At 42.2% G+C, this 21,374-nt stretch overlaps 2 protein-coding genes across 2 annotated transcripts in view; one reads left to right on the top strand and one right to left on the bottom strand.

Annotated features, from left to right (window-relative positions):
• Positions 1-635: 635 nt before the first annotated feature.
• On the bottom strand, positions 636-11,428 carry ACTA2 (actin, alpha 2, smooth muscle, aorta). The gene is made up of 9 exons (XM_009320191.1): positions 11,383-11,428; positions 8,567-8,738; positions 6,735-6,863; positions 5,263-5,373; positions 4,682-4,766; positions 4,429-4,590; positions 3,969-4,160; positions 2,829-3,010; positions 636-2,027 (listed from the first exon to the last, which is right to left on the bottom strand). The coding sequence occupies exons 2-9, from the start codon at positions 8,693-8,695 to the stop codon at positions 1,884-1,886; spliced, it is 1,134 nt and encodes a 377-aa protein (XP_009318466.1). The 5' UTR covers positions 8,696-8,738; positions 11,383-11,428; the 3' UTR covers positions 636-1,883.
• Positions 11,429-17,046: 5,618 nt separating this feature from the next.
• Positions 17,047-21,374, top strand: part of FAS (Fas cell surface death receptor) — a 24,130-nt gene continuing 19,802 nt past the window's right edge. Inside the window, exon 1 of the mRNA XM_009320538.1 lies at positions 17,047-17,091. Within this exon, the coding sequence (XP_009318813.1) occupies positions 17,047-17,091 (45 nt within the window). The remainder of the gene's footprint in view (positions 17,092-21,374) is intronic.

The following is a 21,374-nucleotide window of genomic DNA, read 5'->3' as shown; positions in this document are numbered from 1 at the left end:
TATATTTATACATTTTAAATTGAATGGTTTGATATTTATTGCTCTAGCCTGTTTTGGAGTTATTTTGTTGCTCTGTCAAGATGGAGTTCAGTGGCATTACCCCTGAATCTGTAAACAAATCTCACCTATGAAACATAACAATAAAATGAACTTCAAACAACAGTAACTGTGTTGAAACAAGCCATGTTTCTTTCGTCACATGTTGGCATCAATTGCTTTGAGAATTAGGGATTTTTAACAGCGGTTGCCTTTTTGTGACTTCCAGCTATGTACATCTCTTCACCGCTTCAGTGAATTTACATTATATGTAGTAGAGTCAAAGACATCAGTTTGGGTGATTTTTTTCATCCTTTTCCTCATTCCACCTTTGTATAGCTTAAGTTTCGGTTGTTATTAAGCAGAAAACATTTAGGAAAACGCAAGTCCTTTACCTGAGAGCTGACCCTCATCACATCTTGGCATAGCAGAGATGCATCAGAGTCCCTTGGAGAAATGTGTCTTCTCCAGCAACCCTCTAGTAGAGATTTTTATTTGAAATCAAGTTCTTATCCCAAAAGGGATTCCCTGGATCTATCTAGAGTTAGATAAAAAGATCTAGATAGAGGTAGAAGGAAGAACCATACAAAGTTATTTGCTCTAACAAGAGTTTATTTAGTATCTGTTCCAAGAACGTAGATGACCTATACTTTAAATAATAAGGTTAGTACAATAAAATTTGGAATATGTGCTAACAGTCAGAAGCTGGACAAGATCTGGAACCCAGGGGTTACGCAGACATGGTAAATAACAGGTGCTGTTGCAAAGAGTTCGAAAGGTAACGAGTAACAGGCACGTGAGGTAAACTATTGAGTTTAGACAGGAAACTAGGTAACAAAAATAAATAGCATCCTTTATCCTGAACTCTAATGAACACAGATTGCAGCAAGTTCCTTAGAACTGACCTTTTCCAGGTCTGTCTCAGTGAATTCTTTATCATATATATACTTTTAAGACAGTATTACTGGCTTCAGCTTCTATGTATATACTTCTAGTTGAATATCAGTTGCCTAAGTTATTTTATCTACTTTGATTACATTACACCCCCCCAAAAAAAAACCCAGTTCTGAAGAGAAAGTGTATTAAGCCAGCTTAATTACCCTTTAGACCTTGCCAGGAATCGCAACATAAAAACAATAGGCTGTACTCATCCTGAGGGCATATGATAGGAAAGTCATGTGTTCAATCTAATGTTAGTGTTTAGATACGCTCCCAAAGGAACAGGTTTTGTTTCCTTAAAGAAAACACACAGCATTGTTGTAGTACGCATCGTACACCTCTGGGCCACACACTGTAAAAAATTAGCTTTTCCAGCATGACAGCTTTGAATTAAGAAGTGATGCGGATAGATAATATTTCTGGATAGAGCAGATACAAAGCAGAGTGTCTATGCTCATCCTGATATCAAACAGACGCTACGCTCCTTTGGTACTGCCCAGAACTTTGCAAACAGAACCAGTCTTGATTTTTCCAGACTAAAATGTTTACTGAGGCTAAACTTTGACCACATGCAGCCTGATAGCTGAGCATTTTCTAGCATTGGCATCATTGAGCAAAAGGTGCCACTTTTTCTATTAAGCCCGGTATAGTGTAGTAACAAATTCATGTCACAAGATGGAGCTTCAAACCAGCTGTAATGGTACCTCCACAAATGCATGGGTTTTGGTTTTTTTTTTAAATAGGAGCAGCAATTTCATAGCATATTTAAAATTTATTCAAAAAAAAATACATAGTATCCAATTAATTAGAGTCACTATGATGAAGAATTTATGGAATGAAATTATAAGAATGTATTTTCCTGAATACATTCACAGTAATACACTAAGGAGACATAAAGATAAAGCAATTTAAAAGCATTTGCGGTGAACAATGGATGGGCCAGCTTCATCGTATTCCTGTTTGCTGATCCACATCTGCTGGAAAGTAGACAGGGAGGCAAGAATAGAGCCTCCAATCCAGACGGAGTACTTACGTTCAGGAGGAGCAATGATCTGTTTAAAAAATAAAAGCATTAAGCACAACTGCCCACTGTGAATAAAATACATTTGTTACACAAAAATATTAAAGCAGTGATATTTGATATGAACAAAAACACTGTATCTATGTGCTAGTGTCATCCCTGGCATTACAGTTAGCCATTGCTGCAAGCAGTAAAGTTAAAAAGTTGTTATTTAAGTCTCAGTGTAAATCCTCAATTTCTCTGCCTGAGTCAGTCTGCCCAGTAAGAGTAGCGCATTTGTGTATTCATGCCTGCGTATGAGAAAAGGGGAGATACGTGTTTCCAGAGCAGTTAACGATAGCCCAGGAGGGCTTGGAAGAATGAGTGACCTGTGGAGCACTCCTATTGGTATAGCTGATAAAATGTTTGCAAAGCAAGGAACAGAAGATTTGAAGCAGCAGGAGGAAGACTGGCTTGTCAGAGACTCTTTCTTTTCTGAACTTGTAGGCCAAGGACAAAACCAGCATTTCCTCTTTCCCATCTCCATCAGCCAAAAAGGGCTGAGGAAGCGCACATATAGCCCCAGAGGAAAATTTATGCTGCTGGGTCCATGCTATTCTTTGGCGATGTTGGGGCAGTTTGCAGAATCCACCGTGAACAAGGAAATGAGAGGAGAGAAGGCTCTCTTCTTCCAGCGACAAAGTTACCAGGTGGTGATTACTTGCTAGAAGGTACAGACATGATTCAAAGTATGTACAAAGCACTTACTTTGTAAAGTGTTGCTATGTTTCATTAGATTTTTGAGGACTTTGTACATGCCAACTCAAATAGTCTACAAATAATTGCACCATACCTTGATCTTCATAGTGCTGGGAGCCAGAGCAGTTATTTCCTTCTGCATCCTGTCTGCAATACCCGGGTACATTGTAGTGCCTCCAGACAGCACGTTGTTGGCATAAAGATCCTTTCTGATGTCTATATCGCACTTCATGATGCTGTTGTAAGTCGTTTCATGAATGCCAGCAGACTCCATGCCTGGGGAAGTTACAGAAGAACACTGAGGGAGCAACTCCATATAGAGACTTAAAATTGTTAGCGCAGAACTGATGACAAGAACTTTAGTGTCTGTTTGGAAGACGTCAGTCTTCAGAGCTGTGAAAATCTGGAAAGTCATTCTGCAGCTGTCTAAATTATTTGCTTAGGAGTTCCTTGGTGTACAGCCCTCCTCTCCCCCTTATGCACACAACTCCTCCTTAAAAAGAAAGCTAGGGGTGTGGAATAGTAAAGTTTCCACTAGGCTTTTGCAGACAATCTCAAATGTCCTAAGAATTCCTTATATGGTCTTGGAATCATTTGTTTTCTTTTTTCTTTTTTTTTCTTTTTTTTCTTTTTTTTTTTTTAATTGAGCCAGATCAGAGACAGAACAGTCAAAATATGTCCTAATACCTCTAAGTATGCAACTACTTCATCTATTTCTGAGCTGAAATTCTGCTCATTGGCAGAACCGACACTGGATTCTGCCTTCTGGCTGTTGATTTGCCTGCATTGTGTTGGCTTTACTCTGCAAATGTGGTGAACCATGGATTCAGGATTTGGAGCAGTCTTTCTGAAAAATAAAAGTAGTGCTTCCCCTCCACACCACCTCCCTGCAAGCACATTCAAACTACAATCCTCACACTACTCAGAAAAGTGGCTTTGCAGCCATACTTCTCATAGTAGCCAATTGCACAACATACAAAGTGGCATGGGCCCAATGCCAGAAGCCAGGAATAAACACTCAGGGTTTATTTTGGGAAAGCATTTTGCCTTGTTGTTTGACATGAAGTTCCTCCCACCATATTAATAAAGCTGTTCTAAAAGATTATTATATAATGGGTGCTAGGACATACCCGTGTATACGTCTAAGTGAGTTAGCAATGGGACACAACCAAAAGAAAACAGGGACTCGGTATTTATGTGCAGTTTACCCAGGCAGAACAATCATTCAACCTACCAATGAAAGATGGCTGGAAGAGGGTTTCTGGGCAGCGGAAGCGTTCATTTCCAATAGTGATCACCTGACCATCAGGAAGCTCATAGCTTTTTTCCAGAGAGGAGGAAGAGGCAGCAGTGGCCATCTCATTTTCAAAGTCCAGGGCCACGTAACACAGCTTCTCCTTGATGTCACGGACAATTTCACGCTCCGCTGTCAAGAGGATTCAATCTTTAGAATGGCATTTGGGAAGGACCCAGACATGTCAACAGGTTATTCCCTTTCATTGTCCAACACACACACACACCACCCCCACCACCCCCATTTTTTAAACAAATCCTCTGCTAGTCTTGTAGGGGACTTTGCTGTTAGATTCCTTCTTGTGTCCAATCAGCTGCAGAACCACTGCTAGTCCTTCTAAGGCTGCTAGAAACACTGCGCATTAAAGAATTCTCCTCCTCAGCCAGCAGCGTGTCCTTACCAGTGGTCACGAAGGAGTAGCCACGTTCCGTCAGGATTTTCATGAGGTAGTCTGTCAGGTCACGGCCAGCCAGGTCCAGACGCATGATGGCGTGCGGCAAGGCGTAGCCTTCATAAATTGGCACATTGTGGGTGACACCATCCCCAGAGTCAAGCACAATCCCTTTGAGAAGATAACACACGATTCGTTCCCAGGTGCACATCAACACACTTAACTATTTCAAATGTCTATGCCGTCTTCCCCAGAGGCCTACCTGTGGTACGTCCAGAAGCATAGAGGGACAGAACGGCTTGAATAGCTACATACATGGCTGGTACATTGAAAGTCTCGAACATAATCTGAAATGCAATTAAAATAATTGCCTTAACACTCGGGTTTTTAGCTTAGTTGAAGCAATATACTGAAAGAGAGGGAGAAGACAAGATTTTCATATTTCTTGATGGTTGCTAATAACAAGGAAGGAAAATACAAAATCTAAATCCAAAAATATTTGTCCTATAAGACATCTCCCTGTATCTCACCAGTATCTTTAACATATGAATACAGACACCTGCACATATCAAAGATAAATTTGTAATAGGCCTGGGCATAAAAACAGATTAAGATGACATAAAGCTTGGACAGACTGAAGTACTCACATTCAAAGGGGATGCACCGACTTTCTAAAGTAAATGTAATAATATGCAAACATGACAGGTGGTCACTATGCACTTTCCATCTTCCAGAACTAAGAGAGAGAGACTACAGGACAGCATGACTAACTGAAATGATGAAGTTCACATCCTGTTGAATTCACAAAGTTGGAATTATTCCATAGCTTCCGTGTGAGCTTACCTGGGTCATTTTCTCTCGATTGGCTTTGGGATTCAGTGGTGCTTCAGTCAGTAGAGTCGGGTGTTCTTCAGGTGCAACACGGAGCTCATTATAGAAAGAGTGATGCCAGATCTGAGAACAATGGGAGAAGCCAAAGGAAAGAAACACTATCAACCACCAGCTCAGAATCACTTCCAGCCAGGTATTGTGCTCCAAAACCCTGCTTACAGCCCTAGAAATAGGCTAGTAATGTTTCTCATGCAGTTGTTCTTATTGCCTTCATACAGATTACCAAAGTAACTGGAGAAAGAAAACCACTACTCTCAGGTTTTACTGCCAGGAATATATGACTTCTTTTAAGGACACATAAGTTAATGAGAATAAATAAGTTATTCTTACAGTAGGAGAGACAGAGCAGGACAGACTTGGTTCCAGCAATGCTATTTCAGTAATGATTGAAAGTTAAACAGTTTCAGAATCACTCTAGAACATATGCAGACCTATGCAGTAGAGCTCAATAGATAACGGGTCTCTTGAAAACAGTTTTGTCTTTCGGTTTGTAGAGGCCAGCCCAAGAATTCACAAAAAGAAATGAAGGCAAATGGTTTGTGAGGCTGAAAGTCAACTTGTGTTTATCGCCTCCTCATGGCTCATTCCTACCAGCTGTAAAAATCGGAGACCGAGTGGGCTGCAATGGGGAGGTTAATATACCAATAAGAAGTAAAAACACCAGAGACTTTCTAAAGGCCAAAAAGTTTTTTCTAAGCTTGTTTTCAAGCTGGTGGTGATTAGAGACTGGTTGATAGGTTTGGCAGCTGAAAGGTTTTGCTGTCTTTCCAAGTAAAACATACAATGCTATGAGAGTCAGTAAGTCCTGTGTGGCTCCACACACTTGCAGTGTGTTGTGATGTCCCGACTGTTCCAAATAGCCCTATTTCCACAGCACTATATTAAATAGAAATACCATCTTAGAAATTATATCAACCATACAGACTACGACTGTAAACATGGTTCTGGAAGCTTTTCATCCAAGTACCAGCTCTGAAATGGATGCGTTGCACTGCAATATTGCCAATCTTTCAAGCATTAAAAAGTATGTGTGTAAACAGTGCCCTTCACATCAAAATTACATACATGCTTTGCATTTTTGCAGAAACACATACCTTCTTAAATTCCATTTCTTTACTAGCAAACTGAGGATATTCCTTTTCTTTCCTTTTTTTTCTTTTTTTTCCTTTCTCCCCCTTCCTTTGCTAATGCAAAGATGTATAGATCATGCTGGAGTAAAAGAACTCCCAATAACTATTTTTACATACTCCTAGTGACACTTCAGCTTTAGATGCAAGTTAACCTTTGCTGTTAACAACCTTCTCGTCAAACCATACTTGATAGCATGACGCTTTCATCTAAAATTTAGTGGATATTCTGTAAACATTTGGTTCAAGTATTTCTGTTTACCAGCGATACATATCAACTTTTAAAAACTGAAATACCTTCTCCATGTCATCCCAGTTTGTAATGATGCCATGTTCTATGGGGTATTTCAAGGTCAGGATTCCTCTCTTGCTTTGAGCCTCGTCACCTACGTAGCTGTCTTTTTGACCCATACCAACCATCACACCCTATAAAATAACACAAATGGAGTTAGTCTCTCAAGGAGAGGTGTCACAAAGTAGATAGAACATTAGCTGTGAAATAAATCCAGTTGCCAGTGATACTAGTTACAAAATACAAATACGAATGAATGGAAAATTACTCATTGCTTTTTAATTTCCAAAATTAAATGTTTAGTTCACTTAAACCTCTGGAGTTCATGTTTCCACTACAGTTTAAGTAAACAGCACAAGTACAATGTTAAACTCATCAAAATTTTAATTGGAAAAATAGGGTTGTTTTAATGTTCATTATTATTTAGGGTTGAACTGTCTGCTAAACTATAATAAAGTGGAGTAAAAGCAGAAAGTGATGCTGTGCCATCTAAGGGTCAAGACGGAGCAATACACACTTTACATTTCCTAAAGCTTAAATTTCAACATTTTTTAATCTTCTTGTTGAACACTATAATATTGCCATCAGAGACAGACAATTTAAATCTACTGGTACAGGCTTCTTTTTAGGTATTTTCATGGATCCTGTAGAAATCATCCATGGACCAGAAGCTGGAAACTACTCTGGATATACAGTAATCTCTATGTTAAAGTTAGAAATACTGGGAAAAAATAGTATATAGTAGGATGCTTTGAGTGCATAATACTTTCATCAGAACTTAGTCATTACACACTCCAAACCTTGGCATCTCTAACTGCCCTGTCTTAGAAACAAGCAAGCTGGATTTGCAATTTATGATGGGATGATCCTTCCTTCAGGGCACTAATGCTATCCGTGATACGTGATCAGGAAAGAAAGGTTCTAGAAATCTGCTGTATTTGTTTCCACTGTGACTGCATGGCTTGCTTTTGAGCAATTAATACCGTTCACACTATCTACAGAAGCTGGCATTTTAATATTTTTTTTCAATTATGTTCATGCCCAGAGGCCTCAATTAGGTACACGTTTCTTCTGCCCTGAAGAGCTTAAAATGTATTTTCTGGGTATATAAAGTACTGCATCTTACTTACATCTTCCCATTTCACCAGGTCCTTAGATGGCATAGAAGCATTTAGGTGGATCTACTAATTAGGAGGATTAGTTTGTGGTGGCCTAGCCAAGCTGCTCTAGTTCATGCTAATGATGATCTGGCTCAGAAACTCTCTATATTTAACAGCTCAGATAATATATGTATTTTGCAAACTATCAAAATCGACTGGAATACATCAGATACTCAGATGTAAACCTTGAAGCTAAAGAAACTCAACCCTAGACAGGTGCCCATTTGTGATACAGCTAAATGAATAAAGTCAGGAAGGGTAATAGGAAGCTGACTGAAAACTTCTCCTTCCTCCTTTAGTTTTCCACACATCACCTATCATCAGCTATTAGGGCAGTCAAAATTTCCAGATACTTCTTGTTGGGCTTTTGTGGTTTTTTTAAACTAGCTTTACTCACCAAGTTCTCTGGGTAATCCAAAATTAAGGGACAGGCAGAAGAGGGCATATAAGGGAGTGAAAGATTTTAGAAGGACTCCTCTCACAAGGCAAGAGACCTGCTTTGACTCAGGTGAGTGCACTGCTGGACTCATTTTGCCTGGAAATGCTGCGTTACACAGATCACCCGGGGCTGGGCTAGCCCCAAACACAGGAAAAGGTGGCTCTGGGGTGGAGGGCTGGGGATGGGGCAGCAACGCCTTCTACAAGCCTTGTATGGAATAACCAAAGCAGTTCATCACCTGGTGCCTGGGACGACCCACAATGGAAGGGAAAACTGCTCTTGGAGCATCGTCCCCAGCGAAGCCGGCTTTACAGAGCCCTGACCCATTGTCACAAACGAGGGCAGTGCTGTCCTCTTCCTCGCACATCTTCTACGTCAACGTCCTCAGGCCCTCCAGACAGAAAATGGCCCTATGAAAAACAGCAGGAAAGAATTAAAAAAAAAAAAAAACAAAACCAAAACCCACGATACTTAGGTAGCAGACCCACCCTTGAAGACAGAGGCAGCTGTATGAAAGCAACCAGCAGCAGCAAAGAGAGGTATGGCACCAGTTTGGCCTGCAGGGCCACACAAGAGAACGGGCTTCTTTTTGAAAGCACAAGAGGTTTCAACCATGTCTGCCAGAGGGCTATATGTGCTAGAGATTATCCAGGGGATTCCAGAGGAGACTTCTAGTCCTGCAGCATGGGCAGACAGATCAGTGAGCAGCAAATGTTTACCTAAATTTGGTCACAAAAATCCACGTCCGGGGGTGGGTGGGAGATAAAAGAGAACACTGGACTGACAGCTGCAAAAACAAAGATCCCTTTGCATCGGATTCAGCACAACTTCCCCCGCTTTTCTATCACCCTGACAAAATCCTGACACGTGTGGAAAGCTGTCAAAGGTAAGAGGACTTCGGTCTTCCCCCTCCAGTCTTGGGCTTGCCAAAGACTAACTACATGAAATGCTAGGCATGTACCAGTGGTGTTTTCCTGATGCAGATATTAACCCACTGGGTCAAGATGGCCAATTAAGTTTACATTTAACCTTTTAAAAGAGAAGAAGTGTTCCCAATTAAAAAGGGGGAAAAAAAAGCCTTTTCCAGCCTTCCCCTAGTCACTCAGAAAAAATAACCTGCCTTTAAAATTAAGTCAGAGACAGTACGTGTTTTAAAACCAGGCCATAGCGTATGGTCTATCATCATTTCAAAGGAGCTAATAAACTGCATTTGTAGAGTGGCAGAGCAATTTATGTTGGCTCCTTGTCTCAGTAAAAAGAAACTGCTGTCCTCCTCTGGCAACAGGAAGATAATATGGGTAATAAAAATGCTTTGAAGGCTTTGTATTAAAGTCAATTACAGAAACAAGTACTGAATACCAGGACTCAAGAAGAACTATTTGCTTACAATTTATAGCATGGTAGGGAATCACTTGGCTAGCTCTGAGCCTGGGCTTCCATGCAGAGTTCAACAAATTGCAGTGTGTTAACAGCTAAAGGAGACAGCTGTCATCCACAGACCAGCTGGCTCCGCACGCAGTCCCCGAAAGCTTCTGCCACAGGAATACTGGAAGCGCAGGACAAAGTGGGAATGGGGTCAGGGTGAGCCAAGGCTGATGAGCAACAGAGCCCACAATCTGTTTAGCCTCCTCACCGGATGGAACAAGCACGGACAGTTCTCCCAAATTCTTCATTTGAGATCCTCCGTCTCTCCCCAGCCAGGCAGCCATGAGACAGGGCTGCAGCCCCGCTCCTGCAGGCTGCTTGGGCATAGCTCCCAGGAGAAGACAAGGATAGGGAAATCCTAACTTGATGTTTTTTCATTATTCATTAACATTCATTAACAGATATTTTATCATTATTATTGGGAAAGGAAAGTAGGTTGCAATTTTTGTGTTTATTAAACTCCTAGGAAAACAGGTTCTTTATATTCAAACATTTACTGAATGGAGTACAATTGTTATCTAACATGAATGAACAGACTGGTTTGGACAAACCATTTCCTAATTAGGAAATAGGCTTTTCAACCATCTGTTTTTGGAACAGAGTTCGAGGTCAGGGGGTTTGCTCAAACCCATGCAGCTAATGCAATGCCAAAAATCACTTGGGGGAGGGGAAAGAAGGGGGCAGGAAAGGCTACATTTCTGAGCTTAGTAGACTCTAAATGAAAACCATATTTAGTAATAAAGCACAAAAAGTTGAAAAATCAAAGCTGAATGATTTCAGACAGGGCGCTCTGCTGCCAGCCAATGAGTTACAGCTCAGGATTGCCACGGCGTGCAGTAGTAACACCTTAGAGCAGCAAACGTCACTCAGCACTGTGGAAGAAAGGAAATTTTTCTCCCAAGTAATTCATACGGTATTTAGCCTCTTTCTTCTACCTGCTTTATATCTAAAGATAACCAATCACCTCACCAATCTCCACAACAAGCTACCAAGAGAACTCCTGCCCCACAAGAAATACTGTGTGTAGCCTTTTCCGTAATGAAATGTTTGGCATTTTACAGAACACTAGTTTCATATACATGGAGACAAGGACAAATACACACGCATCCTCATTGTATCCTATTAGGAACTGCTATTTTGCATGCTTCCAGCTCTTCTTACAGTCACATTCCCCAAAACACTCATGTCACATTACACTGAGTTAGCAGCATTGAAGCAAACCTGCTGAGAAGCCCTACTACACAGCGGGCAAATTCACCCCTTCAGGAACTCTGTTCTGTACAAAACTAACACCGCAGGGTCACATGGGTTCATTTAAACATTAATATAGCTATAATTCCAGCCATGGCATTACACAAACTGTGTCTTTATGCTATTGCTGGAGTGCTGGTGGAATCAGCAAAATCATCAGGTAGAACTTCTATTTCCCTTTTGGAAGTGCTATAAAATAAAGACAACTCAGTATAGATATTACAAGCGTTTTATCAATTCAACTCTAATAAGTAAGTAAGTTTGCTTAAGTAAACTACAGCACGGCAGTACATCCTCCTGAATAGCTTCCACTTGACATTATTTAATTGAAGTCCTCCAGCAATCTGTAAATCATGCTGTTGGTTCAGTGCCACTTACCCTGACAGTGCTTGGCTGGGGATTGCTGCTCTGGGACGGTGCACTCTGTATCTGAAAGCTCTGAGGTTATATAGCCCCTTCAGCTCTTCTCCTCCCACTGGCCTCCCAAACAAGGAGCAGAGACAGACAGAGACAGAGCTGAAGTCTCTAACAAAACCATATAGGGACCTTATTACAAAAACCTCTAATCTGGGTGGCCACAGGCCCTGGGTCTCTTCCACTGCATTCCAGTGTAGAGCTCATGAAACAGGAGGAGACTTTCAGCTGTGTAAGATAAACACTTTAAAACTTCAGGAGAGTTGCTAAAATACAGAGAGATGGAGTGTGCCCGCAATAGACACCCTCTGGCAGGAGGAGCGTGTGTTCAAACAAGAGAGGTCCAGGCCTCCATAGTAACATCCAAGAGGCAGAGAGACAAATTGGAAGAGCAGTCATTTATAAGAGGGAAGGTGTTTTTAAAGAAACACTTTGCTTTCATTAAAGATTTTGACAAAAACAATGAAAATATTTCTGGCAAGCTAAACAGCTGCTGAATTTTGCTACAAAGTCTCTTTAAAAGCTCGGCATTTTGCTTGTGTGCTAAATATTGCCCATAGGTTTAAGGGTAGTGAAAAAAGTACCTGCTGTTGTATAGGGTTCACAGTGAAGTCTTTGAAGGTTGTGAAAATGTTCTGTTAAAAGATTATGATCCCCTCTGGATTGCAATGGGTTAGAATCAATTCTGTTTCTCTGTCAGCTTATTTTCAAAACCCTAGGACCTGTGGGCCAACTTCGCCCTAGTGCTACTCCACTGATGGCCACAAGCCTGGACCGTCGTAAACTCATCTCAAATTGTTCATAATAAAGGTTGTTAAAATTTATAACCCCCATCTAGTTTTTCCGTTGAACATATTTTTAGCGAATAAAGCACGGGTTCTCACTGTACAAGTTATTTGCAGCACAGAACTGGATTTTTACAGCTGTAGCCAGCTGTTCTCTGGACAGGCTGATTCTAGCGAAGCAGCCCTTTCATAGTCAACAATATTTTGTCATTAAGTTTGTACTAAAGACCAGAAATCAGTATCTCTAAACTCCAATACTAAACCATTACAAATTCAAAACTGCTCTACACACACAAGCGAAGAAACACGTGAGAATCCAAGTGAGATCCTTGCTTTGTGAGTCTTGAGGAGGGGCATCATGTGTTTGCTTACAGAGTGTTTGCTGCCTAATTAAGTAGTCTTAATGCAAGAAAATCTCCCATACAACCGCAGTGGGAGTTTTTCTGATGTAGAGATTATAAGGATTAGGCCACTAGTAGAGATAGCAGATAGGCAGAATTATGGATTGACAACCAAAAGGAATTTAACTTTTAAGGAAAAGAACTTTTAAGGAATGTAACTGCCTTTGAGGGTCAGAAACAGAAGCTAGCAAGTGCTGGAACATGAGCCATGCAAAAGCTATTTATTATTTCACTTCCAGCCCTTGGGCAAAAGATAAGAGATATTTAAAATTAAAAAAAAAAAAGCGGGGGTGTGGAAAAACCACCAAGGTAAGCAGCCTACAACAGAGCATATAAACAGACCCTTTTTTGCATATCTTCCACTGACACTCAAAGGACAGCGAAAACCAAATTCTTGGTTTTCAAACAACACTCAAAAACACAGCTGAGAAAAATTACATACCTCGCATAGAACATATGGTATTAGATCAGGGAACTCAGGTCAAGGGGAAGGAGAATTTCACACAGCAGAACCTTCACTGCAGTATCATGTCTGATTTTGATACAAACATCAATTACCTCCTAGATTGGAGGAAACATAATCCAAGGTTTTCAGAAGCATCATCTACTACTTCTCCTTGGAAATACCAAGACTGGGACAAAAATCCAAAAGAATCCAAACTCTTCACCTTAATGAGAAGAGGTTCACGCTCCCAAAAAAGCTTACTGGTGATGATGCTTTAGCGCATACAGCACATATGAGATTGCAGAGCCAAGTAAACAACCCTTCAGTAGAACTGGTAAACCATTCACACTGCACCTCAGCATAGCTAGAAATACAGGCAACAGTCTTCTACAAGAGGCCTCTGTGGATATTATAGGAGGCAGTGGCCATGCAGATACCACAGACACCCTCGTACCTCTGTTAAGCTTCCTCACAGTTCCTGTAAACTTAGCCTGGTGTGTACCACAATTACCGGTGGTGGCAATGATGGCAGCAGCAGCCCCTTGGCTGCTATGAGGAATGGTTATTTGGGTGGGGATCACGCATCACCTTTCCTGTCATGGGCACCAAAGATGTGGGAATCCCAGCTTTCAGGGTGCTCATGAAAAAGATACGGCTGACACAGAGTCTCGTTCAGAGCAGGCAGTTGTTGATACAGCGATAAAGAGGAGACACCAGTTGTTTGGAGGGACCTACCATACGAAGGATATTTGTTAGAGACAGGGCTATGCAGACTAGAAGGGAGAAGTAAGCCCCGAGGCTGACTGAGCAGTAGTGATGGATACACAGGAACAGCACAGGAAAAATGTGGAAATGCTGCACAACCGTGCCTCCAGCACACAGCGGAGAGCCAGGGCTCAGCAGGCAGCTCGTCTCCGGGGTGTTATGGAAGGTGCCGGGGCAGGAAGGAAGGAAGGCAAACAGGTGAACTATGCAAGGAAATTAGGTCAGTCCGGCTCGAGGGACATTATAGAATATAGGTATTTCTTTTCTTCTTAGTGATTCCATGCTCAAGGTATGATCACACAGATATGACTACAGATAAGAACACATGGGAAAAAATGACATTAGTAGTTTACACCTTTCTTCTCAGCAACACAGGTGATTGCCAGAGGGGTGGGGGAAAGGGGAGAATGTACTTGGCATGAGACAGGAATAAGAACCTAAAGAGAACTGAACAGAACAAGTCTTCTGAGAGCCAAGCCTAAATGCTGGGGATCAAACCTCTGAACCCTCCTCTGTAGCTATGGACACATACCAGCTTAGCCCAAACATATATAAAATTTTTTGCAAGAAAAAGAATACAACACCATTTCTGAAAGTAGTTTAGCTTCCCCTCTGGAGGCCATTTCCATCACCACTTTCTGCTGCCTATCTTTCAGCACTAATCCCGCCCATTTGTATGGAAACCGCCACAGCGCAATTTGCCTGGTGTGTCTTTATCCCGAGGTTCTGGTTCTTTCATTGCATCCATAGCCACAAACTATGGTTTTTAGTTGGCTTCCCCTGAGAACTTCTCTGTTTGCCCGTGCTAAACCATTTTGCAGTCTCCATCACGGCAGCATGTCCAGAGTATGATCAGAGAAAGGAAAATAAGTGGAAAAAATAATTTTGCCTCTTTCATACCCTTTTCCCTGCTCTCTTTATAGTGATATTAGCAAAGCTCCCATGCACATTGGGAACCTCCCCACTGACTTCAAGCACCTTTCAAGATATCAGTGGAAACCCTTAGCTACATGTTCCTTAAGTGAAGTTCTTTATTTTTCAGTAACTTGTGCAGATTGTTGTATGGACACGAAACGTGCTTGGGACTTCACAGCAGCAGGAGCAGTATAGCCACCAGGCCTAGGAAATGGACTTCAGCTGGCCTGAAGAGTGCCAGCTCAGAGGCCACGCACCAGTTCGTAGATGCCATTCTTTTTTGGTAAAGGAGGGCAGAAACTGCAGTCTTATCCCAACTGCTATAGAAAACTGGGAATAAAGTAACCCCTTTGCTCATAACATTACAAGCCATTACTTTATAAGGAAAAACAACTTCTGAGAGTGCATGGAGACCTTCCTGCCTACATCCAATTGGCTCTTTAGGAATGAGGCTCTGCTAAATATGTCTCTGGCTCCTTTTTATTTGGGGATTCCTTTCATCTTCATAGCATTAGCAGAATCTCCAAATGTTTTGGTTTGTCTGGCCTCAGGCCCTCTCCTCTATCTCATTGATAGGCTTTACACTTCCCCACCCGCCCTTTTGAGAAAGGCAGGAATAAATAAGCTTTAGGGAGCAGAAAGTCCCTCTAATAACCTGATTCATTGCAGCTGTCACACAGTATGCATCTGTAAAGCGTCAGATCAACCATAAGCTGTCAGACCCATAGCCTAGCTTTCTCTATGATTGTGAGGCTCTTGCACTGGTCTCTCTCTCTAACAACTAAGGCAAACCAGCTCTAAGAGAAAACAGCTCTAATCATTCTCAAATATGGCAGTTTTCAACCTACAAAGTTTGGAAAATAGTTTTGCCAGTGCTGTTCAAGAGCTGGAGGATACAGTGTTTGCCTCCTGGGCCTCTTGAGTGGGGTGATGAAGCATGTTAATTCACAACCTTCCTTCATCTTCTTGACAAGGTATCTTCCTCCACAGTAATGTGGTAAAGTTATCCCTCATTCAAAATCAAAGGAACGTATTCAAAGTAAAAATGAGCTAATGGCTCCCTCCCGGTCCTTCTTAGATAAATAAATAGAACATAAGAATGAGCCCCGCTGGGTTCGGCTGATATCCACCTAGCTCAGTATCCTGTCTCTGAGATTTCCTGATAGCAGACGCTTAGGAAAGAAATGGGACGCCTACAGTGATAATTTTCTTCCTATACACTTTCTGCTTCCTTATGTGCAGCATAAGGATTTCTTGAGACAGGAGTTTGTGCCTATATCTTCATGTGTAATAGATGCAGACAGATTTTTCCTCCATAAATTTGCCTAATTTAAACACATAGTTTCGGAGATAGAGTGCCCTCCGTGATTTTTTGTGGAAATAGGCTCTACATTTTATCTGCAAGGCAGCACCCATAGCTCACACTCCAGCTGGTGTAGACATGCCTAAAGTTAGAAAGAAAATATCAAATATATCAGAAGCACAGTCAAAGGAACACTGTCTTTATACAAGGAGCTGCAAATCCACCAGAGATCCTGGGTAAGCCCTCAGGCCACTGGCCAAGGCTGAGCTCTGCCCCACTGTGTGTAAACTCTTAGCAGCACCTCAGTAGCTGGTTCACAATTCATGCAGACGTATCTGTCCTTAATGACATTGTAGACAAGGCTTCACCATAATGTTACATTGGCACATCTCCTAAGAGCTAAGAGAGAACAGATTCCCCCAGACGATTATCAGAACCACTCCGGTGACATGCTATCTAAATTTGTCAAAATGTAAAGGAAATCTTCCCACCATATCACTGTGAAGAACAAGCCCTGTATTCCTGAGGAAGTCAGACCTACGTGGTGTGTGCGTGGGGCAGACAGAGCACGGGGGGTCCTTCCTCCACACTAACTTCCGAGCTCCCTAACCAACGTATTCCCAGACTGACAGCAACATGGAGACCAATTTCCCACCACATTTTTGGAAGTGGTTGCTCTGTTATTATCTCACCAAAAGAAAGGTTTCGAGGTGAGCTTGCACATTATGAGAAATCAGATCATTCCCATCAGAGAAATTTGCTGGAAGCAGGTTTCCTAAAGCTGTTACTTACAGATTAAACCTGAGGACTCTGCATGCCTAGTTATATCACACAGCTTCATAAGCTCAAGTGCCTGCCTGTATCAGCCAGTTTGGCTGACCCTCCAGCAAACAGCAAGGAAAAGGACCTCTACAGGGTAATTTCTTTCACTACCGGATTTAATAATTTTCTGTAGTGCCAGAGTTTCACTTTTTGCAACCAACACACAGCTTCTTTGCCCGTGGGCTCTGGACGATGACAAACTGCGGAGTCCCTCTCACCACAAATGTCAACAAGCAGGTACCTACCTCTCCAGATGGCCCAGCCCCGGTCTCCAGCCCCCTTCTCCTGGCACCTGGGCTTGGCGCACTCGGAGCAGTTAGGTGTCGCTGCTGGGCAGGACAAGGAGACATGGCCCTCCTGCAACTTCCTTGTCTTCTGTACGAGCCACTCAGCACAACCTATAAACAAACAACTCCCGAGAGCACTGCTGAACTCTTTTTTTAAACCCCCATGAGAACCACTGTATCACAGTGAAGGAATGAGCAATGGCAATAAACTGAAGAATGTACAAAAAATACAAGGGGAAATCTACAACCTATATGACTCAAGTGAACACATACTTTAGAAAAAAAAACGTAGGATAAAAAGGAAACGTACTTTTTGGAATTGGCATGCTATTATCTGGAAATATATGCTGTTCTATGGAATCGTCAAAAATAATGTGGCAAATGCAAACATAGCATTTTCTGTACCAGGAAAAAGTCAGATGTCAATTCAAAGGACTGCAAAACAGTTTGGGGTTTTCTATTTCAACTCCATTGCAGCGGGGTGCTAAAAGAGCCAGCAGTAAAGTTGCGCATGCACAGCGCAGCAGGTTTGGATAGCCTGCATCCATCCAGGTGTTCCAGAGAGCAGGCCAAAGTGCCTCCAGAACAATTAACACTTATTTTCATTAGTCCTTAAAATGCTTAAGGGGTTTTCCCAACACAGGAAGAAAGGCAGTTTAACAAACATTTCAAGCACGTAACGGCAAGAAGTAGCTAATTACAAACTTGCCAGATGAACACACCACTCTAAGTCGAACTATCACAGCTTCCAATATAGAATCCAAATAATAAAAACATAAAAGGAGATAATATAATAAATGCTGATGAATAAGGCTTTATAAAAATGACTTCTTGTCAAACTTTGAGAAATATTACAAACTTAGTTGTAAAAGCCCCCTAAATCCTTTTACTTTCTAAACCATGAAATAATTAAAAATAAGGCAAATGCAGAATCGACCTATGCAGAGTAGCACGAGAACCATCTAGCTGAAGTCTCACAGCACAGCAGCGCAAGGAAATCACTGCTGAGTGGGTGCGATTCTGTGGGACCTTCCCTACCCATCATTGGCTATGCACCTTAATGCCTTTATCAGTGATCTGAACAATAACATAAGTTACAGATAAATGTCACAGATAAAGTGTGTGTGTGTGTGTATGTGTTTTTATAACCTGCTACAATCTACATTATAAAACAGAGTCCTCCCCAGCAGAATCCTGTTTATAATATGAAGCCTTGAAGAAACTCTTTGCATCTCTGACCTCTGCAAAAGGATCCCTACCCCCATCCATCGCACTTTTGCTGACTGTCATCTTGGTTGATGAAAACAAGATGCAGACAAACACGCCCTGCAAAGTGGTGCCTAGCGCACCGCAGGTTGCAGGAGGGACAGGACTTCACTGGTGCTCTCCTCTGCCCTGTGTGCAGCGTCAACCTGCCTCTGTCATGCCTTCCTGCGCACCTCCTGGCTGCTGCTTGGGCCTGGAAGACCCTCCTGTTATCTGCTGTGGTGCTCCAGGAGACTGACAGCTGACGACGGTTGGTCACTTAGCCAGGAGGAACTTAGCACACAGCTATTACTCATGCTCTAGCACATTCAGTTTATAAACCTCGCCCCAAACAATGCTCGAGTCTCACAAGAAGACTGAAGCAGGCAGGATTTTTGCCTTTGCTTTGCAGATGCATCTTAGTTACGTAGGGTAGTTTCTTCTTCCTCTTTCTTACAGGCAGTCATAAGAACTATGGAAAAGTACAGATAACATGTTATTTTTGTTTAATAATTTGGTTGGTTTGCTGAAACTGTGCCAGCATTTTCCAGCCAAATGTAGGGGTTTTCTTCCTCTTCCACTAAATGTGTTTTACATGCCCACCTTTAACTATTTGCTCAAATTCCCTATCAGACCAAAGAACAATGTTTGGGTTCTTTTCCCCAAAAAACCCAATGTTTTGTTCTTTTCCTTTTATGACGTTGAGAGACTTAGACACACATTTCTGAAACAAACATAACCATCCTTCAGAAATAAGGAAAAACACAGAATTCTGCAAAGCTTCTGCTCATTCCAGCCCATTTCAAACCCGATTGTTGTACCACTGGCCTCGTGGGGGATGAAAGCTGTCAGGACTCAGGTCCCGAAACCAGGACAGCAAGTCAGTAACAGCGCTAAATAAAAGACAAGGTTTTGTGTATCTCTGCCTCAGAACTATGTTTTCTATCATGTTGTCAGTCCTGTAAGTACTTCCCAGGTTTCTCTTTCTTTCAGTTCCTTGCTAGTAACTTCTTGAATAGACGTAGTAGCTTCTTTCACTGCTGCAAAACACTGTTGCCCAAGGATCTTGAAAACACCTGGATAGTTTCCACATCAGGATACCAGAACTGCATACAACTCTTTCTGCTTCCTAATTACAGCCTGTTACTTACTGCATTGTATTTAGCTGTCTCTGGGAATTCATTTACAAGGTCAAATGCTCAGACCTCTTCAACATAATATAAATCATTCCTCTGCACTCTGACTAGTCAGCGTTACACAGCATGAACACATTGGTTAATAAAAGGAGAAAATTTTGCAATTAGCAGGTCTTCAGCATAAACATGACCTCCTTTCTGAATCGTATTTAAACAAAACAGTGTTGCTATAGTATTTTATAGCATTAAAAACTCAGTGCCACTTGCACTGCAAATGGCCAGGCCTTCTCAGAAAAATGGGCTGGGAGGAACAGGGGACAACCACACTTGGGAAAAAGGGCTAACATTGGTTTTCTTTTTTCCTGCTTACACAATACAAGCTACTGTTTTCATGAGGGCTAACCCTTCCCTATTACCTTGATTTTAATAATTTGTAGTTATTCTTCTGTAGACTCATTTTTGTCAGATCCTGTTTTTCAGGTAGGCCCCCTGAAAAGAGTTTATGTGGGTTTTGTACCATGTCACTCAGGAATAGTGGAACAGTAGCTGGGAGAGCAAGGAACAAGCTCCACGTAGCAACAGCCCTTCACTGCACCAAGCCGAGATGCTCCAGGATCTGCCATGCAGCAAGTGCAGGGCAGAGCGGGCTGCCCCTTTGGGGGGCTGATGGAGAAGGGGCTGGCAGCCAGCCCTGCCACCCAGAGGGAGGGAAGTCCCCAGTTACTGATATAACGTATCTTTACATCCGCTTTGTGCACATGTAGTGAAATCTTAGCTCCACTCAAGTCAACATCAAAATTACCATTGATCTCAAGTAAAATCACTGAAGTGATCCAATGAGAGCTGAGAATCCAGTCCAAAACCTCTACTTCAAGAAGGTAAGACAATTTTCTTACACTATTACAGCAAAGGGGTGCGAGTCCCTCTTCATTTCTCACATGAAACTGAGGAACTGCTCAGCAGGCTACCTCCAGACAGGGGGGTTTCTGAGCACCCCCGAGCTGGGAGAAACACATGGGAAACCTGTGGCTGTTAAAGCTGTGGCCTGCTCTGGCACCAGACTCTCCTGCCCATTCCAGGGAACGAGAAAAGCGTGTTCTGCTGTTCATCCCTCTGCGGTCCCCCATCCGGTCTCCCATTCCTCTGCGTGAGCTGGCTGACAGCAGGAGAGGCAGCTACAGTGCAGTGCGGAAAGGATGCCTCTTCCAAAATACTTGGCTTCCAAGAAGTATTTGAGAAATGATTCAGCTGAAAAATATCACTAGCATCTGATCTGGGAACTTAACAGACTGCTTCAGACAGCAAACATCAGTGTATCCCTTCTTGTTATGACCACCCCTGGAGACGCACAGCTTTCTAAGCCCATCATTTAACTGCCGATGAGAACCACTGACAGAAAACAATCAACTGCATTTTGATAGAAATATAAATTAGCCTGTACTACATACTCATTTCATTTGTTTCATGCTCATAAAAGTCTGACTATGCAGCAGGCTGTGCAGCTGAACAGAGAAGATATGACTCACTCCTGTAGCTGCATGAGCTGCCCAGGCCTCTTGTCTGTTTGTGCAGACGTGTGGTAGAAGTGGGTGAGTAGGTGAAGACAGGGAACAGTGACAGCCCCACCGCCTCCAAACCTTGCCCCGACCACAACAGCCCCTCTCTACCAGAATTTAGCTCTTGATTACCTGAAGCACAAGCCCTGGTTAAAAGCGTGCAGCAGTGCCCAGGAAACAAACATTCAGAGCGAGATCACTGCATCCTGTTCTCGCTCTGAAGAACATCTGATGTCACAGAGGATGCCGAACTGCATCTGAGATGTTAGTGGGAAGGATAAAACTTTTAAAATCAC

This window comes from Pygoscelis adeliae, unplaced genomic scaffold, assembly GCF_000699105.1.
Source record: "Pygoscelis adeliae isolate BGI_AS28 unplaced genomic scaffold, ASM69910v1 Scaffold190, whole genome shotgun sequence".
Classification (NCBI taxonomy): domain Eukaryota; kingdom Metazoa; phylum Chordata; class Aves; order Sphenisciformes; family Spheniscidae; genus Pygoscelis; species Pygoscelis adeliae.
Note: the sequence above shows the minus strand (reverse complement) of the source record. Positions and strands in the feature narration are given on the sequence as shown.

What these genes read in the sequence shown, in the direction of transcription:
- ACTA2 (XM_009320191.1), bottom strand. Translation starts at nt 8,695, where the DNA reads ATGTGCGAGGAAGAGGACAGCACTGCCCTCGTTTGTGACAATGGGTCA. An exon ending in ATCGAGAGAAAATGACCCAG is followed by an intron (nt 4,767 to 5,262) that starts GTAAGCTCACAC and finishes ATTGCATTTCAG; the next exon opens with ATTATGTTCGAGACTTTCAA. An exon ending in TGCTTCTGGACGTACCACAG is followed by an intron (nt 4,591 to 4,681) that starts GTAGGCCTCTGG and finishes ATCTTCTCAAAG; the next exon opens with GGATTGTGCTTGACTCTGGG.